Consider the following 16942-nt stretch of genomic DNA (forward strand, 5'->3'; position numbering starts at 1 on the left):
CATGTACTCCGCGTCTCCGCACAGAATCGATCAGATAGAGTTATTGATACCACGACAGTGGATCAGTTTATATTTATGTTTGAGTTCTGGACTGGTACTTAATCTATGCCCTGAATAGTTGTTTAGTTGTTATCTCTGAAATTCCCGAGAATTACCCCTGATCTAGTGTTTTGCTTATTGCCTTTTTATACCGTTTTAATCGCGTTACTGTTCCCAAACAAACCCAACTTTGAATTGTCTTAGCTTGAAATTGAACCAATAGAACCATAGAGTAAAACTTGGTCTTCGTGGGATTCGACCCCAAAGTACTACTTCTTTGTTGTGCACTTGGAGTAGGAAAATAGGGTTTAAAACCCTGTGTATCACCTGCCACCTTTCACGGGTGCATGACATCGATTTTCTCGGATTTGATTGAGGAGTCAGTGGAAGTGTTTATTGACGACTTCTCTGTATATGGTTCCAGTTTCTCCTCCTGTTTGTTAAATCTGTACAGTTTATTGAAGGGGTGTGAGGAGATGAATCTGGTGCTGAACTGGGAGAAGTGCCATTTCATGGTTGAAGAATGGATCGTTCTGGGACACAAGATTTCTGATAAAGGAATTAAGGTTGATAAAGCTAAGATTGAGGTCATGGTTCAGCTTCAACCGCCTAAGACAGTGAAGGACATCAGAAGCTTTCTGGGACATGCTCGGTTTTACAGGACATTCATTAAGGACTTCTCAAAAATTGCAAGACCTTTGACGAGGTTGTTGTGCAAGGAGGTTGAGTTCTAATTTGATGCAGCATGATTGGAAGCTTTCAACAAGATCAAGGAGGCCTTGGTTTCGGCACCCATAGTACAAGCTCCGAATTGGGATCATCCATTTGAGTTTATGTGTGACGCTTCAGACTTCGCGGTTGGAGCTGTTCTGGGACAGCGTATTGACAAGAAGTTCCATGTCATCTACTACGCAAGTCGCACCTTCAACGAGACTCAAGGAAGGTATGCAACCGCAGAGAAGGAGCTCCTATCAGTTGTGTTAGCATTCGAAAAATTCAGGATTTACCTTGTGGGTTCGAAAGTCATAATGTATACCGACCATGCTGCTTTGAGACACATCTATTCAAAGAAGGATACCAAGCCGAGACTGTTGAGATGGATTCTGCTACTTCAGGAGTTTGACATGGAGATAGTTGACAAGAACGGCATAGAAAACGGAGTTGCAGATCACTTGTCAAGAATGAGGATTGAAGATGTTGTTCTAATTGATGACTTAATGCATGAGGAACAACTTCTGGTCGCCCAGGTTTGTGAGCAGATGCATGACACAGAGCTTGACAACCTCAGAATCAGATGCATGGCGATCACTTCTAAGACTGCACCATGGTATGCAGGTGTCGTGAATTACAAGGTCTGTGGAGAAGTTCCTGATGACATGGATCTTTACAGGAAGAAGAAGCTTTTCAGAGAGGTCAACCACTACTTCTAGGATGAACCCTATCTGTACAAGAGAGGTTCTGACGGTCTGTTTAGGAGATGCATAGCAGAAGGGGAAGTACAAGGAGTATTTGAGCATTGTCACGGCTCTACCTATGGAGGTCACTTTGCCACATTCAAGACAATTCAGAAGGTTCTTCAAGCAGTTCTCTGGTGGCCAACCTTGTTCAAAGATGTTCACAGCTTCATCACCAACTGTGATGCTTGTTAGAGGATGGGAAATATCACAAGGAGGAACAAGATGCCCCAGAATCCGATCCTGGAAGTAGAGATATTTGATGTTTGGGGCATAGATTTCATGGGACCTTTCAACCCTCCATCAAATGGTAATGTTTATATTCTGGTGGCAGTTGATTATGTTTCTAAATGGGTCGAAGCCATTGCAAGTCCCACTAATGATCACAAGGTTGTTCTGAAGCTGTTTAAAAGTATAATTTTCCAAGGTATGGGATACCCAGAGCAGTGATCAGTGATGGTGGAGCATGCTGAGAAAGTATGGGGTTAAGCACAAGGTATCTACTGCGTATCACCCTCAGACCAGTGGACAGGTTGAAGTCTCACATAAGCAAATCAAGGGTATGTTATCAAGGATTGTCGGGGTTTCGAAGAAAGATTGGTCTGTCAAGCTGGACGAGACACTCTGGACGTACAGAACAGTGTACAAGACGCCAATAGGTAGAACACCATTTCAGTTGGTATATGGTAAAGCATGTCACCTCCCTGTGGAGGTTGAGTACAAGGCGCTTTAGGCTATCAAGCTGCTGAACTTGGATATTGACATAGCTCAGGCTAAGAGGACTCTTGATCTACATGAATTGGAAGAAATCAGACTTGATGCCTATGAGAGCTCAAAGAGATATAAAGAAAGAACCAAAAATTTTCATGATAAGAAAATTGTTGTCAAGGAGCTCAAGGCTGGAGATCAGGTTCTGTTTTTCAACTCCAAACTTAAGTTATTTCCTCGAAAGCTTAAGTCTAGGTGGTCTGGACCTTTTGTCATCAAGGAATTTCTTCCATTTAGAGCCATCACTCTTCTAAACAAGGATGGTAGCGAGCTCACTGTAAATGGTCAAAGAGTCAAGAAATATTTAGCTGATCAAGTCCGACCAGAGGGGTCTTCAAAGCTCCTCTATGAACCCCAAAAGGCATAAAAAGCTGAAAAGTCAAGCTAGGGACTTTAAACAAGCTCACTTGGGAGGAAGTCCTAACGGTATCACTCTAAATTTGTTTTTTTTTTTTAGGATCCTTGTGTTTTTAATTTTTGTTTTTGTTTTTCTAGTGTTCAGGAATTTACAGATGGGAGTCTAAGCAACAGAAAAAAATGCAGTTAAACGAGTAGGTTTATAGTAAAGTCTAGTATGATGAGTTTTACAGAAGAGATTGAGGATATTAAAAAAAAGAGGAGAAGAAAAAAATATAAGAGAGAAGCAGAATCAAGAGTGTGTCGGTCTCATGGGGAACAGAAGAAAATACAGAGTGAGAATCTTTATCACACCCCATACCCCACTTATGTCCTATTCTAACCAACCTATTCTACCCACGTGAATCCTCACCCCCACTCTCTTCTTTTCCCACGTGAACCCTCCCATCATCTCAACTCATATCTCTCCTGCTCCCTCTCTTAAGACATATCAAACCACTCACCATCACCTTTTTGTCACCTCACCTCACCACCATCCCTATCATCACACTCCTCCTCCTCCTCTTTTTAAACAAGTTCTCATCTCTCCTTTTTCCTCTCACCCAACGAAATTTACTCTACTTCATCACTCTTTCATTCTCAGTCTCTCCCACCAACCACACCAAACACTCATCCCTCACTCTATCTGCCTGACAACATCTTCGTTCTCTGGCAAAGCTGCAGACTCGACCGGTGAAGCTGCACATCACGCTCGAGCCAACTACTCCGTTCGAGTATGTCTCATCCCATACAATCGAGCCGTTTCCGCCATTCAACGTTGTCTTCTCTCGAACCGTCCACTCGATTTGCCGCCTGTTCCGAATCCAACGAAGCTTCGCTCGCTGCACTCGTCACGCACGCTCAACTATCTCTCTCGAATCAATCTTATAATCTCCCTCTCGCCACCCTGCAACGTTACCAGCTCGAGTCGTTCCTTGACCACTCTCCGTCATCACCGTTACGCTCGACTCGTCCGCCGTTTCATCCGTTCGAGCCATTTTCAAAAGCCCCGTTCGAGCCACTCTTCGGCGCCCCGCTCGAGCTACTGTCGAAATCCGATCGGGTCATCTCCGTGAAGCGTCGATCGAGCCATCACCGTGAAGAGTCAATTGAGCCACACCCACTTTCCCGGAATTGTTCCGTCCGAGCCATCGAAGCACTCCCGATCCAGCCGTCTTCAAGCAACAGCGCTAGAACCTCCACAACACCATCGCTCGATCCAGCTTACATCCCGTTCGAGCCGCCCTGCGAAGTCCTCCGCTTAAGCCATTCTCCCGGAACCAACGTTCTTCCCCGTCGACCCACACCTAATCCACTCAATCAGTTTATCCTCTCTTTGCTTCTTCAAGTTTTATTTGCTCTAGTTACTTGATCACTAACATATTAACGCTTCGCTTTGAGTTCACCATATCTCAGAGAAACAGAAAAGGTACTGAGCTTATATAGGAGATGAGAGAAGCATATGTTTGTGTTGGTGGAGAACGCTCGTCACCTAAGTCCATGGCCAAGCATTTTCTGAAAATGAAGAACAATGTTGACAAAGTCGTTGGGGGTTTAGCAGAGGCAGCGAGGTCAAGCAGACCAGACAAACCGCTCTCTAAGAGCAAGAGTCGTGGGAAGAGACCAGCACGAGCTTCAAATTCAAGGGAGGAAGGGAGTTATTATGAACAGGAGGAACTTGCGTTGCGCTCAGAATAGGCTCCCAGAAAATTGGTCAAACGGAAGAGCGCTGAGACAAAGCTAACTCCCAAGGAATACTACGAGCTGTTCCAGCAGTTGGAGTTCGATGGAAAAAGATACCCTCATGTTGAGACGATGCAGCAACTGGAGATTGCGGAAGATTTTCAGTATCTGTTTAGGCGGTGTCATCTGGAGAGAATAATGACCACACCCAAAAATGGATACAGGGAGGAGACAATTCAGTTCCTCTGTACTCTGGAGATGCACTTGCATGCGGATGAGCCGGGAATGATGTCTGATGGAGGTCTGAGCTACATTACATTTCGCGTTCACGGCCAATTCTACACTCTCACCATCAGAACCGTCAAAGAAATGTTTGGATTTCCCAGCGGAAAGGGGATTACGCTGCAGTTTGATCGGAATGCGATATTCGCACTCAGGACAATGATTGGGAGCACGCCCACATTCACTTCATCGAAGACAAAAGCGATGAACCTGCGATGCGTAGTGTTGCGTTACTTCCAAAAGGCGGTTTCCAATGCATTCTACGCCAAAGATATCAAGGGATATATGATGAACGGCGAGCTTGAGATGATTGATCTGGCACTCAAGGGACTTTCGATCACTGCCATGGATTGCACCGCGCTGCAGGGTGACATATCCAACACTTCCATCTCGCTCTACCTTATCAACTACATGATGTCATACAAGAATTGGGTCTCGAGGCTCAGCAGCAACCACACTGCCAGAGTGATATGCATGGGAGGCGTAGTGACTTGGTTTCTGGAGGCTGCTGGCGTTCCCCTACACTCTGAGTCGCACCCACCACGTTGGATAGACATCAGCAACTTGCGACAGATAAGCACTTTGGATTGGTGTTTGAGGCATGGACGGTTGCTCTAGAAGTTTGTGCATCCTGCGGTTGGTCCCTTGAGATCACTCCTCCCTTGCGTCGAGTTGACTACAATCTTAGGGGGTGAGCATATCGATTTCATTCCTCCCGCGGATACCCTATACAATTCTGAAGCTGAGGAGGAACATGTAAATGTTGCGGAAGCAGAAGCCGAGCCAATGGAGGAAGATACCGAGGAGTACCGCCCAGAGCAGTTCTAATTCTAGGAGTACTCAGACCCAAGAATGGCTAAGGGTTCAGAGCAGCTCATCAACACCTCAACCAGCTTCAGCTATGGGGGAAAGCCAGAGACAAGGCGCTCAGCAGCTTCACCAAAACTATCAAGAACTTCATGCATAAGTTTATCTGCTCGACTTCCACAACCGCCATCCCTAGGTCTATCCCCGAGGAAACCAGACCAATGCCAGGACGTCCTTCCGCGACCCTAGAGCGTACACCTTCTCTGATTCCCTCTCCAGCACATCAGTCTTCATATGTATCTTGGGAGCGTCAGCCTACACCCGTCCCTTCATGCCACTCGTCACATAAATCTAGGGAGAGAATGGGACAAGGTTTGAGTGGTTCCAGAGGCTCCTCCAGTCGTCGATCAGCGTATCGTTCTGCAGCACAAGCTGAGCAAGAGGTTGAGCAGCGAGATGAAGCTTAGGGTGATTATCAGGACATGCAGGAGGTTGAGCAGTAAGGTGATTATCAGCCTACAGATGTGGTAGTGTTATTCTCGGACCATGGTGAGTCTAGAGTCGACGACATGTAGTGCGACGAGCAGCCGAACACTTATCAGAACACGCAAGCGGTTGAGCAGCAAGTCGACCAACCAGCTGAGGCCACTCTCGCGGATCCAAAACAAGGTGAAGGACAGAGCCAGTATCACGCACCAACTCCTTGAGCGAGCACGGACTCCTTCTTCTACTAGTGAGGTACTCCGACCTTCCCTCTGTACATGTCATTTCATTCTCGCATTGTTTTTGTTATGATTCTCAAATCCTTCTACAAATTTTTCTTACACATGAGACTGTGTAATTTAAGTTTGGGGGAGGGTTTGAGATGATGTATCTGATGTTGTGTCTTGTGATTCTTATTTCAAATTTTTGCATCATATCATGTTTAAGTCTGTATCCATATATTTGCATAGAAAAACCAAACAAAAAATTTGAGAATTTTCTAAAACAATCTCCACAAAAACAGAGTGTTCATGTAGTTTAAACTTGCACATTAGGATTGAGTCTAGTGTTATTCATATAGGGTTGTTGCATTTAGCATAGGGGTTGATGATGATTGTAACCTTGTAAGAATGTTGGATTCAATAGGATAGGATCAAGGCCCTTGTTATTAGTTCTTTGATGCATGTTGATAGAACTTGAAAATGTAAGATTGAAGCATGTTTTGAATTGACATCACTCCCTATCTATCTGAACCTAATCCTGACTTGTAATTATTTTGTTATGCATTGAAGTTGAACTCATGGATACCATACACGTACTTGGATTGTCTTTCACATTTTTTTTTTACCACCCTTGTCAATCCAAGTAGCTGATTCCCATTTTTGGAACAGTTCCCCGCACCCTTAACCAACCGTTCTTTCAAATCAATTGTATTCTTGAGTGTCAGGCCTTTTCCGAGTTGAGCTTGTTAGAAAGTGTTAGGTTCTAACCGACAATAGTAGGGTCCTGTGTAGTTCTAGTTCACGTTATCCGGACTAGTAGGACTAGGTGAGAACTCGATTTTAGGTATTGTATATGGATTTGTGCAGAAAAGTGAAGAGTAAAAAGAAAGTAAATGGTAGAAAGTCTTTAGGAGGGGGATGCGTTTTTAAGGTTTACAAGTCTAGTAAAGGATTTGGGTTGAGCAAAATAATAAGTTATTGGTTCTGGGCATAAAATGAAAAAATTAGACAAAGAAAAGAAAGTAAAATGTTTAAGATGTCTAGAGTCCTTAGAAGAAAAGAAAAAGAACCTTACTGATAATAAAGATTTTCCAATCAACTAGACTGATAAGAAGTGAACTCCTCCTAAGACCAAGTGTAAAGAATGAAAGAATGGGTTTGAGATGAAGATTCTGATGAAGGGTAGAGATAGGACCAACTTCGGTTTGGAATGTTCTTTAGATAGACAGGGCGTTGCTCTTGTATGTATCAGTTGGTTTCAACTTTTAGCCTTCTCCTAAGCTCAACTCCCTTTTGTGAGAGAACCTTGTTCTGTATTGATAAAACCTTTTGAGAAGGAGACCATCTTTATCTCTGACCTTTTACCATAACCAAATGAGTCCAATGACATTGCATAGCTTGATTCATGGTTCTCTGTTAATAAATGTTAAAGGGGGTGATTGAAAGGAATGCATGTGTAGATTAAACAAATGAAATTCCTTCACCATGCATCATAGAACTAAAAACAAAGATGTTGATTCTAACTACTCTATTCAGCATGTTTTAGGTTCTGAGACCCCATCTTCACACCTCTCTTCCATACTTTATTCTTGATTGTTTGCTTGAGGGCAAGCAAAGAATAAGTTTGGGGGAGTTGATATGTCTATTTTTTCTATCCTTTGCATATATTTATCATTCATTTAGCTAGGATATCTCATTGGTTTGCATCATTTTCTAGTTCTTTTTATACACTTTGCATGTCTAGGTAGTTCTTGCATCATTCTTTCATACATTATGCATTTCGGAGTATTTCAGTTATTTAGGAGACGTTGGAAGCACATCTGATCGAGCCACGCACTCCAGAGGTCCGACCGAGCCACTCTCACTTGGCACACACCCCAAAGGTCCGACCGAGCCACTCTCAGGTCACCAGTTGAGCTGCACCAATCGAGCTAATCTCACAACACTCCCGAAACCGTCTCTCGAGCCAATCTCACAATACTCCTGGAACCGTCTCTCGAGCCAGTCTCATCCGCTCGATCGAGCCACTCTGTTCGAGCCGTTCCACTCGAGTGGGATTTAGATTTCGACGTCTTCACCAAAGTTGTAGCGAATTGAGTCATCTTTCCAATTCCGTTTATTTCAAGCCAATCAGAAGTGTGGTTCAAGAGTTATCATCGTTTTAGTGGATGCATATACACCTAGCTCGAGCCACTTTCACCGACCACGCTCGAGCCACTTTCACCGACCACGCTCGAGCCACTTTCACTCACACCATTCAAACCACTTTCATATACGAATCCAGGACTGGACGCACACCGACTCGTTCGCACATGTCAGGAAGACGTTCCGTCTTACACGCTTCAGGAGATTCCCAAACCGACTCTTCACCTTGTCGTTTTAAGTTTTAGGGATTTACATGTTGTTACTATAAATACGTTTTGTTAAGCCTTTGCTGGAGACATCTCATCTTTTATCTCGTTCTTTTCCTGAAGGTTTACCCTAGCCATCAAAAACGTTCTCAGACTTTGTATTCCAACACCTTTGAGTTTATTCAGTTTTCGCATTTGATTTCTTCTACAAAGTTGTTCATCTCATTTCTATCTATCTTATTATGTTTTGTTTAATGTTCTTTGGGTTTGCATCTGTGGTGATGATTTCCGGATCTGAGTAGTGTTAAGGTTCTTGGGGATGGGATAGACTAGGGGGAAGATCTTAGGATGTAGGGTGTTTAAGCTTTGATTTGTATGATTCCCTTCTGGACTAGTGTTAGAATTACTAGTTTCTCTCTGATCAATTGGAACTAGATTCGAGACATTTCCACACCCAAAAGGTGTTTGATGAAATGTCTGACCAATTAGTGCCAGAGACTTACGTTCCAAGCCTAAGAGATTAGTTGTCTAGGATGTTTTTTGATGTGAATGAACTTGTTTGTCATACCTGCTCGACCATGTTTCTCTAGCGAGAGCTAGGTATGGAAGTGGTTGAGTCTGAGTAGCTTTTGCCAAGAGATTGGATTAGCTAAGAAGTGATGTTCATTGTTTAGGGATGGTTTGCTTGTGGCATGTTAAACACTTTATAGACTAGGATACTCCACCGACATCAATTACTCCCATCCGTAGGACTTCTTTCTTCTTGATTTTTATTGCATTTCTGAGACTGTTTCGTTTCTTGCTTTTTAGTTCATGCTTAGATTTGTTTCTGAATTTTATCCATTTTCGCTTCTTGTCACACATTTTCGTTTCTAATTCTGTAGTTCATTTCCGTTTTTGCATTTTCGTCATTCTAGGATTGTTAGACAAACACTCTTTTTTATATTGGCTTAACTTGTGATTCCTTGATTGCATCTTAATTGTTAGTAAAGTTTCCCAACTGGATTGACACCTTAAGTATTACAACTGCATAAGGTTAATTGAACCTACTAGGATAGACACATAAAAAGCCTAGTATCAAAGACCCTCAAGGGGGTGTTGCTTGACACCATATTGTTTAGAGGTCGTCGATTTGGTTCATTCTCTGGTTTTGGTGCGGTATAGTGGTTTTGGATAAACCCTAAAATTTCCTATAAAATGGAGAACGCCCACTTCATGTTGGGGGTTCTTTTGGGGCAAGCCGTTTTCCTGCCCTTGAGAAGATAAGAGAGATTTTGGTATCTCTTGATTTTCGAGAGGTGAGGAGATGGTTTTGGGGATGAGAATGAAGGGGGAGTGGTGATTTTGTGGCGTGGAAGAAGAGGGGGAAGCACTGCTAGTGGTTAGGTGTTGCTCATTCCTCAGATTTTGTCCCTAATCCAAGGTAAGTGATTGATGTTAGGCTTATCTAGGATTTTGGGATGATTTTGGTGGATTGGTGTTTGGTAAGATCAATTGAGAAGAATCCATGGGTTGTTTTTATGGTTGTTGTCCTTGTGAATCTGTTGGGTATGTTCTTAATCGTGGGGGAAAAGAGTATTGGTCATCGAGTTAGGTTTTGGTGGTCGAGAGGCGCTTCAAATCAACTTCGGGTCGTGTTTCAGGTGTTGTATCGATCGACACCAGCACCAATATACGGACAACACGAACCGGTGCGAGATGCCTACTTCGGGACAACGTTTGGAGGATGAAACGAAGTCCGATTTGGCTGAAATTTGGTGGAGAGAGTTGTGGAGCTATAGGCTTCATATCCAACGGTGGGTTTGTGAATTAACGGTTGTTTTGTGATTTAATCAAGTGTTTTAATTATGGACAATGCTTCAAGAAGCGTTGCTGACTTAGTGAGGAGTCTAAAGACGAGGGTTGGTGTGAAAGTTTGGTGAATATCTTTCACAACAACTAAGAGCATCTCCACTGCACAAACAATGATTGTCTTCAACAATATTAAAAAAATATAACTTTAACAAAAAATACTTAGGTTCACTCCTAGGGTGAACCTTCTTATTCACTTCTTCTTTTTCAACCAATTATAATCTTCTATACATTATTTTATTTGAAAGAATAAATCAAAATTAAATTAAAAAGCAAAACTGATTAAGGAAACTAATTCTGTATAATTTTTATAAGGAAAGTTAAATATTGGTTTGGTTTAGATTTTACAATTATAGAATGAAATGATGTATCGGTTTGGGTTTACAAATAAGGTGATTAGAGTTTAGATTTTACAATTCAAACAAAATTATATGTCGGTTTGGGTTTACAAATGAAGTGGTTAGGGTTTAGATTTTACAATTAAAACGAAATTATATGTCGGTTTGGGTTTACAAATGAAGTGGTTAGGGTTTAGATTTTACTATTAAAACGAAATTATATGTCGGTTTGGGTTTACAAATGAGATTGTTAGGGTTTAGATTTTATAATTAGAATGAAATTATATGTCGGTTTGGGTTTACAAATGAGATTGTTAGGTTTAGATTTTACAATTAGAATGAAATTATATGTCGGTTTGGATTTACAAATGAGATGGTTAGTGTTTAGATTTTACAATTAGAATGAAATTATATATCGGTTTGGGTTTATAAATAAGCGGTTTAAGTTTTTAATTTTTCAGATTTTGTTTCCTTATTTTATAAGAAGGTAAATGAATAAGTTCTTAAATGCATTATGACATCTCAAATTTCATTGGCTAAAATAATGAAAAGTGAACAAAAAAGTTCATTTTAGGAGTGAACCCAAGAATATTAATAATTAAATAGAGAGAGTATTTTTAAACTAGAGACATCCTACTCAAAATGTCTTTAACAAGACATTAAACACATAGTGTCTTCAATGTAAAAGCACTTAACATTAAATTAAGAATTCTTTTTTTACATATCATATTTTATTTGTGGAAAGACACTCTGATTATATGAGGGAGGTAGATGGTCTAAGGAACTGGATAAACTTGACAAACAAAAAATATCCCATGAGAGTTGTTCTACGAGATTCTATGTCTAAGGTTTTCGGGTAGTATAAATATTACAGTTCTAGCCACGATCGCTTTATACACTCTAGGATATTGTGATAAGGTCGTAAACTTCGAAGTTACAAAAATAACTTTCGAAGTTACAAAATGAACTTAGAAGGTGAGTGTCCTTTGAATTCTCTTTGTTCTACACGATAATTGCCATTATTTTCTTCTTATTTTATCATCTTGCTTGTGCTCAAAGTAAACTAGAGCTTGGAAGGACTCTGTTTCCACTTTAGATCTCTTCTTAAGATTTCTACTTCTACGTTTTGGTATATATATTATTACTTATGAATCAATGTTACACAATATAAGAACGCTTAAACCAACTAAAATCAAATAAGGGTTTTAAACGCTAGGTGTTGAATCTTCGTCCGCTTAGTACCTTAACACTTTAACATTATACAGAAACTAAAGGGCCTTTACGAGATATTAAACACAGCTAGAAACTGTAATAACAAATCGATAGTGATAGTATAATGGTACTTAACATTAGATTCGGTTTAAATACATATCCCTGTGGCTTTATACACATTAGCAAACACTATAGTTGACTTTTTGTTTGGTCGATCAATCGATAGTGACCATATAATGATAACATATCAGAAATAGTTTGTGAAACTCTCACTGTGCATAATAGAGTTATGATGCTCATTGCAACCAAATTAAGAATCCAAATTCAAAAGAAAACAAAAAAAAAAGTAAAAGAAAAGAAAAGAAAACTCAAAGCTTCAAGGTTAGATCGGGAAGAGAAGTACTCTCCATATCCATCGCTTGTTTGACATCCAAGAAATCCATTTTTCTTTCACTTAGATTATCATTACCGGCTTCAGCGGCAACCGCACCGGTCCCTTGCCTGAAACTCCCTGGCCAAAGCATCTCGGCCTCGTCATCCTCAACGTAAAAAGGCATACAATTGCCAAAATACCCCTGGTTGAACCTGGCAATGTTTCTAATAATTGTCTCTGGTGTCTGCCTTGTAATACCACTGACATCATGGGACGAGGCGTGAGCTCGAATTCCCAATGTCCTAAAAGATGTCATATTCGCATTTCCGCTTCCGTGAAGTGGCAAACACGATAGAGCTGCTGCTGTGGCAGCAGCCGCGTAATTGCTATTGGATCCTCTCCCGGGAAAGACCCCAGCAAGACCCATACGCATAGCGCGTTTGGCAAGTGTTCTCTCGCGTTTGTGAGCGTTTTGATGACCACCAAGTGCCTGAGAGCTATAGAATTTCCTTTGGCAGTAGTTGCAAGAGAAGACTCTCTTCGAAACAGAAGGTTGTTGTTGCTGCTGCTGTTCTGGGTTGCTACTCTCGCTTGTGCTTGAAAGTGGCAATGTCAAAGACGATGATTCAAGATCCAAATTGTTGTTGTTGTTGAAAGAGAGGCTAAGATTAAGAGAGATGGGTTTGTTGTAATCTTCCCCAACCAGAGACAAGTTTGAGGCTACTTGGCTGCTGCTACTGTCCAATGAAGCTTCAATCTCGAGGTCTAAAATTGGTCTCATGATTTCTGGCAGAAACTGAGTGTGGTTTCTTTATATCCTTTTCTGCAATTATATTTTTTATTGAAGAGAGATTGTTAAAAATATTTAGGAAATCTATGAGAAATATATTGAAAGTAATAATTTTAAGAGATTGGATTGGTTCTGTGACTTCTGTCCAAACAAAGTCGATAATGAAAACAAAATATTCTTAACAATAATAATAATTATTTCAGAATTAAAGATAGTGGGGGAAACATTGGTGTGACCATAAATGGTCCTAACGAGTCAATGAGTAGACAACATCAGAAGTGCCAAATTTAGTACTGACACATCCATCCTTCAAACAGTCAACTCTAAACTGATTGAATCATCAAATTTTTCACTCAATAAAAATTGACTAATTTCCAAATAATTTTAGTTACTCTCGTCATCTACTTATTAAAAAAAACTTAAAACATGATACAAAACTCATTCTAATTAATTTACTTGATTTTGCTTTTGAAAACCCTAAAACAAAAACACTGAGAAATTAAAGGGACCAAAAAAAAAATATCTGACAGACAAAACACATACATACAAAGGAACAAACAAACAAACATATAACGTAAAGATCACCGACAGCAAAATCTCAGCTAACATACGAAGCAGATCTAAATAATTATTTCTCCTCGTAAACCATTTATTTATCTTGTTTTTTTATAGGGTATGGGTATCCAATGTTTTTGAGCAAAACGAAAAAGGAGGAATAAAGAAATTGAAACATCAGTTGATGACACATAAATGGCAAAAATATATGAGACCCACACCAACCAAATTTACAGCCATACTAATACATGTTGATCAATCAACAAAACTTGAATCTTGAGATAGATTTTGTTAATCCAAGAACATCGAAATTGAGATTCTTAGATTTCCAAGAAAACCAAGAGATTAAGAAGATAAGTAAAGAATGTTCATATACCTTAGTTAGGATGATGAGGAGACAAAGGCTTGGGATTTGAGACAAGAAGTGGAAGTTATGAACAGATTTGACTCAACCAAGGCTATTTTTGGGATTTAAAAAGAAAGAGACGAAGTGAGAGAGATGAGAGATATGAGAGAGAGAGAGTTAAAATGTGTATTGTGAGTGTTATGTTTGGTTTGGGAGCACAAAGAGGAGAGAGTGGATTGTGTATAGTGTGTTTTATTATGGGAAAAGCTAAGGTTGCTGTGAGTGGGAGTGGAGGGGACAATGGTGGGACGTCTCACAGTTAAGTCAGACCACTGTTTTTCTTTTTAAATATTTCTTCGGATAATTTTCTTTATTTTTTGGGAATTTTTTAAAAATATTCTATCATGTATGTGTGTGATGGTTTAAGGGTTGGTTTCATACTCAGGGTCCATAATAATTACTCTATTAATTAAAATTCTGTTAAAGGTTAAAGTTGGCAGTCAAGTGCGGCCAAATGAACCAGTTAGATGAGTCTTGCTTTATAGTATTATCGGATCTGAGTCCAAATGCAAGAGAAATAATTTACAATCTATTCACTCATCACAAATATTATCAAAAATTAAGTATCTAATTTAAAAAGATTACAAACCAAAAGTCTGGAGCTTTGTCTTGGTTTTTTGTGGGCAAAGCTTTCTAATTATGAAAATTGTTACAATCTGGTAATTTTCGAACCCAAATATATAAAAATCGTACCATGCTTAGAATTTATTGCGACTGCTCACACATTTACAAGATCTCATCAATTTTATAAAAAAATATATTAATTTTGTTTTATAAGATATTATAAATGAAAACACAAATCCATAAATTTTTGGAATGGGGGTTAACATTGATACTATGAACTACAAATAGCAGTTTCTCTATTAGATTTGTTTCTTTAGTGTAATTTTTTTTTGTTGTTTATCTTTTTTATGTTTTTTTTTTCGTTTCGACTATATAATCGTTTTTTGTTGGTTTATGTTACTAAATATATTAACTAATTTTGCAGTTCCTTATATGTTTCAAGTTTCAATTATATTTGGATATTAAAACAATAAATACAGAAAATTTTAAATAAAAAATAAATTAATTAATAAATTCCAAAAAAAACTCTTTTCTGCATATTCGATTGACTTCGCCCTAACCGTCATTACCGAGTCATCATTCGAGCATCCGATCCCTAGCGCAAGCGTAGCTATGGCTCGTTAGCGTCGGACTCTACCGTCGTTTTGTTGTTTCGGTTCTCTACTGTCAAATCCAAACTCATTTCGTCTCAAGGCGTTGTTCAAACCGCACTTCCAGTTTCCTCTCTGACGTTACTTCCACCGTGGCTGGTCTTCGTAATCCGCTTTAGCCAATCTCTTTTTCCTGGCAGTAGCCTCTCGTGATGTCTGAAACATCTGTCTGGTTTCTGATGGATCTGGTTTAGGTACTTCCTTTGATATTTTCTTCCTGCCGTACTCCATCTCCTCCATTCGTCTCTCTGCTATGCGGTTTGTCACAGGGTGTCCCGTCACCTCTGTTCCCGTCTTTGTCTTGTGGGTTTCATCGGATACTTCTTCGGTGTTTGCCCTTTTTTCTCGCTCCTCAATCTGTTTACCGTGTTTCCACCAACTGTAAACACATAACCGCTTGTAGACCTCCTTCTGACTAAGTCCGCAACATGATCAGAATCACAGAAACCATGCACATTAAAATTCTCTCCTTTGGTGAACGTCAGATTCAAATCTGTAGACCCTCTCAAATATCTTAGTAACCACTTCGTAGCTTCCCAATGAACTCCTCCAGGTTTACTCATAAACCTACTAAGTAATCCTACAGCATGGGCAATATCAAGTCTAGTTCCAATCATATCATACCTAACACTTCCTACTGCACTTGAATAGAGTGTTGTCTCAGTGTCAATACACTCACTATCATCTTGTATAGCTGACAACTTGAAATGAGCACCAATGGGAGTATCTACTTCTCTAGCATCTGTCATTCTAAACCTTTGTAGTACCGTTTCAAGATAACCAGACTGAGACAATCAAAGAGTACCTTTTTCCTGTCCCTCTAGATGTCCATACCAAGAATCCTGCTAGCTGGTCCCATATCCTTCATCTCAAAAGTATAACTCAAAACATCCTTGAGTCTTTTAACTTCTGTCATACTTTTTGCTGCTATTAGCATGTCATCAACATATAGCAACAAGTAGATATACTCATCCTGACTAAACTCCTTGACATAAACACAAGAATCATGCTCACTTCTCAAAAATTTCTGTTCCAGCATGAGTGCATTAAACTTCCGGTTCCATTGTCTTGGAGTCTGTTTCAAGCCATAAAGTGACTTTTTCAGTAAACACACTTGATCTTTATCAGAAACTATCTCAAAATCTTATGATTGCTCCATGTAAATCACTTCGTCCAGATCACCATGTAAAAATGCAGTCTTAACATCCATTTGCTCTAGTTCCATGTCTTCTTTAACAACTAATGACATTAAAATCCTGATCGAGACATGTTTCACTACTGGTGCAAAAACTTCATCATAATCAATCCCTTTCTTCTCATTGAACCCTCTTGCTACCAATCTGGCTTTAAACCTTTTTGATTCTACTCCAGGAATGCCAAGTTTAACTCTGTAAGTCCACCTGCAACCTATAACTGGTTGATCACTTGGCCTTTCAACTATATCCCATGTTCCACTCTTCTTTAAAGAGTACATTTCATCTCCCATACCTGCATTCCACGTATCCCAGTCTTTATTCAGTTTTGCTTCATAGTAACATTGAGGTTCTTCTGATTCAATCTCTTCTGATGCAACAAGTGCAAACGCAAACTAAGTATAATCCGACAACTTCTTAGGAGCCTTAGGAGCTCTACTATTTCTGTCTATGGCTAACTGGTAGTTCCTTAAGTCAATAGAATAAACCAACTGTTCTTCCTTACCATCTTCAGAATCAGAGTCTT

At 39.9% G+C, this 16942-nt stretch overlaps 1 protein-coding gene across 1 annotated transcript; it reads right to left on the bottom strand.

Moving 5' to 3' along the window:
- LOC104750394 (zinc finger protein 4-like) lies at positions 12000–14200 on the bottom strand. Its single transcript, XM_010472181.2, has 2 exons — positions 13980–14200; positions 12000–13081 (listed from the first exon to the last, which is right to left on the bottom strand). Exon 2 carries the CDS (start codon positions 13037–13039, stop codon positions 12254–12256), a length of 786 nt encoding a protein of 261 aa, XP_010470483.1. The 5' UTR covers positions 13040–13081; positions 13980–14200; the 3' UTR covers positions 12000–12253.

The sequence above is a fragment of the Camelina sativa genome, chromosome 16 (genome assembly GCF_000633955.1).
Source record: "Camelina sativa cultivar DH55 chromosome 16, Cs, whole genome shotgun sequence".
Lineage (NCBI taxonomy): Eukaryota > Viridiplantae > Streptophyta > Magnoliopsida > Brassicales > Brassicaceae > Camelina > Camelina sativa.